The 10,089-nt window shown below is 53.4% G+C and overlaps 1 protein-coding gene across 1 annotated transcript in view; it reads left to right on the top strand.

The window, feature by feature from the left end:
• The first annotated feature begins 7,222 nt into the window (after positions 1–7,222).
• MAPK8IP2 (mitogen-activated protein kinase 8 interacting protein 2) overlaps positions 7,223–10,089 on the top strand; it is a 17,473-nt gene continuing 14,606 nt past the window's right edge. Inside the window, 1 exon segment of the mRNA XM_032443531.1 lies at positions 7,223–7,264. Within this exon segment, the coding sequence (XP_032299422.1) occupies positions 7,223–7,264 (42 nt within the window).

The raw sequence follows: 10,089 nt of genomic DNA, 5'->3' as shown, positions 1-10,089 counted from the left end.
CCGAGCGGGATCCCGAAGGTTCCGTGCGCTACCCGGACCGCTTCCGCCCTCCCGCCCACACCCAAACCCCGATGACCCGTGTCCCATCCTCACCACCCCACCCGACCCCACTCCACCCATCCCAACCCCGAGGCTTCGAGCCCCCGACCCGATCCCCTGTCCACGCCTACCAACCCGGGACTCGGATCGGAGATCGGACTCGATCGGAATCTTCCACACCCCGAGGACCTTCCCTCCCTCGCCTCCAGCAGCCCCCCCCCAATTCCCAGTGCCCCCCCCCCCCCCCAAATCAAACCCACCCCGACGGCTTCGGAGCCCCCCACCCCATTCCCTGTTCCCCCCCATCCTGGGTTGGGGATCGTCGGTCGGATCGAATCGGACGGACGGCCCGAACCATCTCATCGCTCCGGCTCCCATCGCAGCCCCCCAATCTCGGGGGTCCCGTGCCCGTAAGCGAGCGGCAATGAGGAACGAGCGGGACCCGATAGTTCGTGCGCTAACGGACCGCTCCGCCTCCCGTCCCCACCGACCCAACCCCGATGGACCCTTCCATCCCCTCGACCCACCCCACGACCCCCACTCCACCCCCATCCCAACCCCCGACGGCTTCGGAGCCCCCCGACCCCATCCCATCTCCTCCCACCGGGTCGATCGGATCGGATCCGGAATCGGATCTCCAAACAACCGATGACCTGTCCGCCTCCCCTCGCCCCCCAGCAGCCCCCCCCCAAATTCAGTGCCCCCCCCCCCCACCCAAATCAAACCCAACCCCACGGCTTCGGAGCCCCCGATCCCGCATTCCCCTACTCCCCCCCACCTCGGCTGGGGATCTGGCATGCCGGGTCGAAGCCGTCGGATCGTTCGGAACGCACCCGAACCATCTATCGCTCCGGGCCCCATCGCAGCCCCCCAACCGGGGGGTCCGCGTGCCGTTTAACCCGCCACCAAATGAGGACAGCGAAGCGGGGCCGAAGAGGTTCCGTGCGCTACGGGACCCGCCCGCCTCCCCCCAGCAACGCCCCACCCGATGGACCCTTACCCCTCCCTCACCTCCCACCGACCCCCACATCCACCCCCATCGCAACCCCGACGGCTTCGAAGCCCCCCGACCCATCCCTGTCTCCTCCCAACCCGGGTCGGATCGTACGGATGCGGATTCGGATCCGGATTCCAACCCTCGCTGGACCCTCCCTCCCGTCGCCCTCCCAAACCCGCCCCCCCCAATTCAGTGCCGGCCCCCCCCCCCCCCCCAAAATCAAAACCCAACCCCGACGGCTTCGGAGCCCCCCGACCCCATTCCCTGTGTCCCCCCCCCACCTCGGGTTGTGGATCGGGTCGGGTCGGATCGGATCGGACGGCACCGAACCATCTCATCGCTCCGGGCCCCATCGCAGCCCCCCAACGCGGGGGGGTCCCGTGCGTAACGCAGCGCAATGAGGAAGCGAGCGGGGCCCGAAGGTTCCGTGCGCTACGGGACCGCTCCGCCTCCCCCCCACGACCCCCAATGGACCCTTCCCCTCCCTTCGCCCACCCCACCGACCCCCCCCACACACACACCTCAAATCCGCTGCCCCACCTCCCCCATCCACACACCTTCCAGGTCAGAGCGCATAGAACCATCGCGCTGCGCCCTAAGGGTGGGAAGGGGAGGGGGGAGAGGGAGAGGAGGGAGGGATGGGGATAGGAGGATATGGGGAGATGGGGGGAGAGATGGAGGGATGGAGAGGGGTGGAGGGAGGTGGTGATGGAGGGATGGAGATGGAGAGAGATGGAGAGATGGAAAGGGAAGGACACAGAAAGGGATGGAAAGGGATGGAGAGAGATAGAAAGGGATGGAGAGAGATGGAGAGAGATGGAGAGATGGAGATGGAGAGGGATGGAGAGAGATGGAGAGAGATGGAGAGATGGAGAGGGAAGGAGAGGGATGGAAAGGGGTGGAGAGATGGAGAGAGATGGAGAGAGATAGAAAGGGACGGAAAGGGATGGAGAGACATAGAAAGGGATGGAGAGATGGAGAGGTGGAGAGATGGAAAGGGATGGAGAGAGATGGACAGAGATGGAGAGAGATAGAAAGGTATGGAGAAAGATGGAAAGGGGTTGAGAGAAATGGAGTGGGATGGAGAGGGATGGAGAGATGGAGAGAGATGGAGAGGGATGGAAAGGGATGGAGAGACATAGAAAGGGATGGAGAGATGGAAAGGGATGGAGAGAAATGGAGAGGGATGGAGAGATGGAGAGAAGGAAAGGGATGGAGAGAAGGAGAGATATAGAAAGGGATGGAGAGAGATGGAGAGATATAGAAAGGGATGGAAAGGGATGGAGAGAGATTGAGATGGAGAGAGATGGAAAGGGATTGAGAGAAATGGAGCGGGATGGAGAGGAGGGAGAGACATAGAGAAGGGATGAGAGAGATATGAAACGGGATGGAAAGGGATGGAGAGATTGAGAGAGAGGGAAGAGAGATAGAGAAAGCTGGAGAAAGGGATAGAGAGACATAGGAAAGGGATGGAGAGGATGGAAACGGGTATGGAGAGAGAATGGAGAGGGACAAGAGAGATGGAGAGAAGGGACGGAGAGAAGGAGAGATATAGAGAGGGATGGAGAGATGGAGAGAGAAAGGGATGGAAAGGGATGGAGAGAGATTGAGATGGAGAGAGATGGAAAGGGATGGAGAGAGTAATGGAGAGATGGGAGAGTGATGGCGAGAATGGAAAGGGATGGCAGGAGGTTGGAAATGATGGAGAAAGATAGAGAGAGATGGAAAGGGATGGAGTGACATAGAAAGGGGATGGGAGAAGATGGAAAGGGATGGAGAGAGATGGAGGGATGGGGAGACATAGAAGGGGATGGAGAGATGGAGAGGGATGGAAAGGGATGGGGAGAGATAGAGAAGGAGAGAGATAGAAAGGGATGGAGAGAGATGGATAGGGATTGAGAGAAATGGAGTGGATGGAGAGGGAGGGAGGAATGGAGAAAGGGATGGAGAGAGATGGAGAGGTGGAAAGGGATGGAGAGAGATAGAAAGGGATGGAAAGGGATGGAGAGATTGAGAAGAGAGGGTAGAGAGAGAGGGATGGAAGGATAGAGAGACATAGAAAGGGATGGAGAGATGGAAAGGGATGGAGAGAGAGAAGGAGAGAGATGGAAAGGGATGGAGAGAAATGGAGAGGGATGGAGAGATGGAGAGAAGGAAAGGGATGAGAGAAGGAGATGGATATAGAGAGGAGATGGATGAAGAGATGGAGGGATGGAGAGAGGATAGAAAGGGATGGAAAGGGATGGAGAGAAGATTGATGATGGAGAGAGATGGAAAGGGATTGAGAGAAATGGAGCGGGATGGAGAGGGATGGAGAGACATAGAAAGGGATGGAGAGAGATAGAAAGGGATGGAAAGGGATGGAGAGATTGAGAGAGAGGGAGAGAGATAGAGAAGGATGGAAAGGGATAGAGAGACATAGAAAGGGATGGAGAGATGGAAAGGGATGGGAGAGAGATGAAGGAGAGAGACATGGAAAGGGAATTGAGAAGAAAATGGAGAAGGATGGAGAGATGAGAGAAGGGACGGAGAGATAAGGAGAGATATAAGAAGGGATGGAGAGAATGGAGAGAGAAAAGGGATGGAAGGGATGGAGAGAGATTGTAGATGGAGAGAGATGGATAAGAGATGGAGAGATGGAGAGGGATGGAGTGGAGAATGGAGAGAGGTGGAAATGGATGGAGAAAGATAGAGAGAGATGGAAAGGGATGGAGTGACATAGAAAGGGATGGAGAGATGGAAAGGGATGGAGAGAGATGGAGGGATGGAGAGAAGGAAAGGGATGGAGAGAAGGAGAGATATAGAGAGGGATGGAGAGAGATGGAGAGATGGAGATAGAAAGGGATGGAAAGGGATGGAGAGAGATTGAGATGGAGAGAGATGGAAAGAGATGGAGAGATGGAGAGGGATGGAGAGATGGAAAGGGATGGAGAGACATAGAAGGGGATGGAGAGAGATTGAGATGGAGAGAGATGGAGAGAGATGGAGAGAGATGGAAAGGGATGGAAAGGGATGGAGAGAGATGGAGAGATGGACGGAGATGGATGGAGATGGAGAATATGGAATGGAGAGATGGACACAGATGGAGAGTTTGGGATGGAGAGATGGATGGAGATAGAGGGGTTGGGATGGACAGAGATGGAGAGGTTGGGATGGAGAGGTGGATGGAGATGGAGAGGAGATGGAGATGGACAGAGATGGATGGAGATGGAAGGGATGGAGAGATGGATGGAGATGGAGAGGATGAGATGGAGAAATGGATGGAGATGGAGAGGATGGGATGGAGAGATGGATGTAGATTGAGAGGTTGAGATGGACAGAGATGGATGGAGTTGGAGAGGTGGGTGGGTGGAGAGCTGGAGACCCCCCCATCCCAGCTCCCCATGGGTGTCACCTGTGCCCCCCCCCAGCACCTCCTGGGTGTCACCTGTGTCCCCCCAGCCCCAAAGAATGACACCACTGCCCTTCCTTCCTTCCAGCCCAACCATTGTGGGATTCTATAGTTTATGATCTTCAAGGACCCTTCCAACCCAAACACCCTACTGTTCTGTGGTCTATAAGGTCCCATCCAACCCAACCATTGTGGGATTCTATGGCTCTGTGATCTTTAAGGACCCTTCCAACCCAACCACCCTATGGTTCTGTGATCTACAAGGACCTTTTCAGCCCAGCCATTGTGGGATTCTATATTTTATGATCTTCAAGGACCCTTCCAACCCAACCATCCTATGATTCTGTGGTCTATAAGGTCCATTCCAACCCAACCTTTGGGAACGTCTATAGTTCTATGAACTTTAAGGACCCCTCCAACCCAACAACCTTGGTTCTGTGGTCTACAAGGACCTTTCCAACCCAACCATTGTGGGATTCTATAGTTCTATGATCTTCAAGGACCCTTCCAACCCAACCACCCTATGGTTCTATTGTCTATAAGGTCCTTTTCTACCCAACCTTTGGGAACTTCTATAGTTCTATGAACTTTAAGGACCCCTCCAACCCAACAACCTTGGTTCTGTGGTCTACAAGGACCCTTCCAGCCCAACCATTGTGGGATTCTATAGTTCTATGACCTTCAAGGACCCTTCCAACCCAACCATCCTATGGTTCTGTGATCTTCCAGGACCTTTCCAACCCAAACATTGTGGGATTCTGTGGTTCTATGATCTTCAAGGACCCTTCCAACCCAACCCTTACGGTTCTGTGATCTACAAGGACCTTTACAGCCCAAACATTGTTGGATTCTGTGGTTCTATGATCTTTAAGGACCCTTCCAACCCAACCATCCTATGATTCTGTGGTCTATAAGGTCCCTTCCAACCCAACCTTTGGGAACTTCTATAGTTTTATGATCTTCAAGGACCTGTCCAACCCAACAACCCTGGTTCTGTGGTCTACAAGGACCTTTCCAACCCAACCATTGTGGGATTCTATGGTTCTGTGATCTTTAAGGACCCTTCCAACCCAACCACCCTATGGTTCTATTGTCTATAAGGTCCATTCCAACCCAACCTTTGGGAACATCTATAGTTCTATGAACTTTAAGGACCCTTCCAACCCAACCACCCTATGGTTCTGTGGTCTACAAAGACCCTTCCAGCCCAATCATTGTGGGATTCTATAGTTCTATGATCTTCAAGGACCCTTCCAACCCAAACACCCTACTGTTCTGTGGTCTATAAGGTCCCATCCAACCCAAACATTGTGGGATTCTATGGCTCTGTGATCTTTAAGGACCCTTCCAACCCAACCACCCTATGGTTCTGTGGTCTACAAAGACCCTTCCAGCCCAATCATTGTGAGATTCTATAGTTTATGATCTTTAAGGACCCTTCCAACCCAACCACTGCAGGATCTCATGGTTCTATGACCTTTAAGGACCCTTCCAACCCAACAACCCTGGTTCTGTGGTCTACAAGGACCTTTCCAACGCAAACATTGTTGGATTCTGTGGTTCTATGATCTTTCAGGACCCTTCCAACCCAACCACCCTATGGTTCTATTGCCTATAAGGTCCCTTCCAACCCAACCTTTGGGAACATCTATAGTTCTATGAACTTTAAGGACCCTTCCAACCCAACAACCTTGGTTCTGTGGTCTACAAGGACCTTTACAGCCCAACCATTATGAGATTCTATAGTTCTGTGATCTTTAAGGTCCCTTCCAACCCAACCACCCTATGGTTCTATTGTCTGTAAGGTCCCTTCCAACCCAACCTTTGGGAACTTCTATAGTTTTATGATCTTCAAGGACCCTTCCAACCCAAACACCTTATGGTTCTGTGGTATACAAGGACCCTTAGAGCCCAACCAATGTGCATCTCTATGGTTCTTTGACCTGCAAGGACCCTTCCAACCCAAACACCCTACTGTTCTGTGGTCTATAAGGTCCCATCCAACCCAACCATTGTGGGATTCTATAGTTCTGTGATCTTCAAGGACCCTTCCAACCCAACCATCCTATGATTCTGTGGTCTACAAGGACCTTTTCAGCCCAGCCATTGTGGGATTCTATAGTTTATGATCTTCAAGGACCCTTCCAACCCAACAACACTGGTTCTGTGGTCTACAAGGACCTTTCCAACGCAAACATTGTGGGATTCTGTGGTTCTATGATCTTTCAGGACCCTTCCAACCCAACCATCCTATGGTTCTACTGTCTATAAGTTCCTTTTCTACCCAACCTTTGGTAACGTCTATAGTTCTATGATCTTCAAGGACCCTTCCAACCCAACAACACTTGGTTCTGTGGTCTACAAGGACCTTTCCAACGCAAACATTGTTGGATTCTGTGGTTCTATGATCTTTAAGGACCCTTCCAACCCAACCACCCTATGGTTCTATTGTCTATAAGGTCCATTCCAACCCAACCTTTGGGAACATCTATAGTTCTATGATCTTTAAGGACCCTTCCAACCCAACCACCCTATGGTTCTATTGTCTATAAGGTCCATTCCAACCCAACCTTTGGGAACTTCTATAGTTCTATGATCTTCAAGGACCCTTCCAACCCAACCACCCTGGTCCTGTGGTCTACACAGACACAATAGACCGCCCCTCATTCCCCCCCCCCCCAATACAGACACATAATGGACCCCCCCCTTTTGAGCCCCCCCCCCCCCCCCCCCCCCCCAAAAAAAACACAAAAAGGCCCCCCCCCCTTTTGCCCCCCCCCCCCCCCCCTCCCAAGATGGCGGCCCCGCCGTGGGATCCCCCGCGGATCCTTTTTGGGGTAAGGGCTTCCTGAGAGCTGGGGGGCACAGCAAGCCCAGACCGCAAAAAGGCCCGAGAGGGAGAGGGGGGCGGGGGGGGCGTTATAGGGGGGGGGGACATGGGACATCTATGGGGTCACATCTATAGGGTCACATCTATAGGGTCACATCTATGGGGTCACATCTAGGGGGTCATATCTATGGGGTCACGTCTATAGGGTCACATCTATAGGGTCACGTCTATGGGGTCACGTCTATGGGGTCACATCTATGGGGTCACATCTATGGGGTCATGTCTATGGGGTCACATACATCTATGGGGTCACGTCTATGGGGTCACGTCTATGGGGCCACATCTATAGGGTCACATCTATAGGGTCACGTCTATAGGGTCACATCTAGGGGGTCACATCTATGGGGTCACATCTATAGGGACACATGGAGTNTATGGGGTCACATCATAGGGTCACGTCTATAGGGTCACATCTAGGGGGTCACATCTATGGGGTCACATCTATAGGGACACATCTATGGGGTCACATCTGTGGGGTCACATCTATGGGGTCACATCTATAGGGTCACGTCTATGGGGTCACATCTATGGGGTCACGTCTATAGGGTCACATATTTGGGGTCACATCTATAGGGTCACGTCTATGGGGTCACATCTATAGGGTCACGTCTATGGGGTCACATCTATGGGGTCACATCTATGGGGTCACGTCTATGGGGTCACATCTATGGGGTCATGTCTATGGGGTCACATACATCTATGGGGTCACGTCTATGGGGTCACATCTATAGGGTCACATCTATAGGGTCACGTCTATGGGGTCACATCTATGGGGTCACGTCTATAGGGTCACATCTATAGGGTCACGTCTATAGGGTCACATCTATGGGGTCACGTCTATGGGGTCACGTCTATAGGGTCACATCTATAGGGTCACATCTATGGGGTCACACCTATGGGGTCAGAGCATTGGGGACATTGGGTTCTCCCATGTTGTTGCATTGGGACGGACAGAACCTCCTCCCAGCCCCGGAGCTGCCGCTGCTTCCATGTAACACAGTGAGCGCTGTGGGGCTGGGGGGCTCCGTGTCCGTGGGGGGCTCCGTGTCCATGGGGGCTCCGTGTCTGTGCTGGGGTCTGTGGGGCTCCATGTTTGTGGTGGGTTCCGTGTCTGTGGGGGACTCTGTGGGGTCTGTGGGGCTCCGTTTCTGTATGGGATCTGTGGGGCTCTGTGTCCATGGGGGGGGGTCCGTGTCTGTGGGGGACTCTGTGTCTGTGGGGGGGTCTGGGGGGCTCTGTGTCTGGGGGGGGTCCGTGTCCATGTCCAGGAGGGGTCCGTGTCCATGGGAGGGGTCCGTGCCCGTGAGTGTTCGTGTCAGTGGGGGGTCTGTGGGGCTCCCATAATATTCCCATCCCATGTCATCCCATCCCATCCATCCTATCCCATCCCATAATATCCCATCTATCCCATCAATCCCATCCCATCCATCCCATAATATCCCATCCCATCCATCCCATCCCATAATATCCCATCCCATCCCATAATATCCCATAATATCCCATCCCATCCATCCCATAATACCCCCATCCATCCCATAATACCCCCATCCATCCCATTCCCATCTCATGCCCAACCCATCCCAACCCAAATCCCATCCTAACCCAAATCCCATTTCCATCTCCAATCTCAACCCAAACCCCATTCCCATTCCCAATCCCAACCCAAAGCCCAGCCCCAGTCCCATCCCAATCTCAATCCCATCCCCATCCCATTCCCAACCCTAATCCCAATCCCAATCCCAATCCCATCCCCAATCCCAATCCCAACCCCAATCCCAACCCCAATCCCAATCCCGGTCCCGTTCCCAATCCCAATCCCAATCCCAATCCCATCCCCAACCCTAATCCCAATCCAACCCTAATCCCATCCCAACCCTAATCCCAATCCCAACCCTAATCCCAATCCAACCCTAATCCCATCCCAACCCTAATCCCATCCCAACCCTAATCCCAATCCAACCCTAATCCCAATCCAACCCTAATCCCAATCCAACCCTAATCCCAATCCCAATCCAACCCTAATCCCATCCCAACCCTAATCCCAACCCAACCCTAATCCCATCCCAACCCTAATCCCATTACCCCATTCCCAACACCATTCCCATTCCCGTTCCTATTCCCATTCCCATTCCCAATCCCAATCCCGATACCAATCCCAATACCAACACGCATCCCAATCCCAAACCCAATACCATCCCAACCCCAAACAGAACACCAACGCCATCTCCTTCCCATCCCCACCCTAATCCCAACCCAACCCTAATCCCATCCCAACCCTAATCCCAACCCAACCCTAATCCCAACCCTAATCCCATCCCAACCCCAATCCCATCCCTAACCCCAATCCCAACCCCAATCCCAATCCCATCCCAACCCCAACCTCAGTCCCAATCCAATCTCATCCCAACCCCAATCCCAACCCCAATCCCACCCAATCTTACCCCAATCCCAACCCCAATCCCAATCCTGTCCCATCCTAACCTCAACCCCAATCTTCATCCCATTCCCAATCCCAATCCCATTCCCATTCCCAATCCCATTCTCATCCCATTCCCAATCCCAATCCCATTCCCATTCCCATTCCCATTCCCAATCCCAATCCCATTCATCCCAATCCCAATCCCATTCCCATTCCCAACGCCAAACCCTAATCTATATCCCAACTTCATTCCCATTCCCAACCCCAATCCCATCCCATCCTAACACCAACTCCAACCCCAATCCCATCCCATCCTAACACCAACTCCAACCCCAATCCCATCCCATCCTAAC

Source organism: Coturnix japonica, chromosome 1 (assembly GCF_001577835.2).
Source record: "Coturnix japonica isolate 7356 chromosome 1, Coturnix japonica 2.1, whole genome shotgun sequence".
NCBI lineage: Eukaryota > Metazoa > Chordata > Aves > Galliformes > Phasianidae > Coturnix > Coturnix japonica.
Note: the sequence above shows the minus strand (reverse complement) of the source record. Positions and strands in the feature narration are given on the sequence as shown.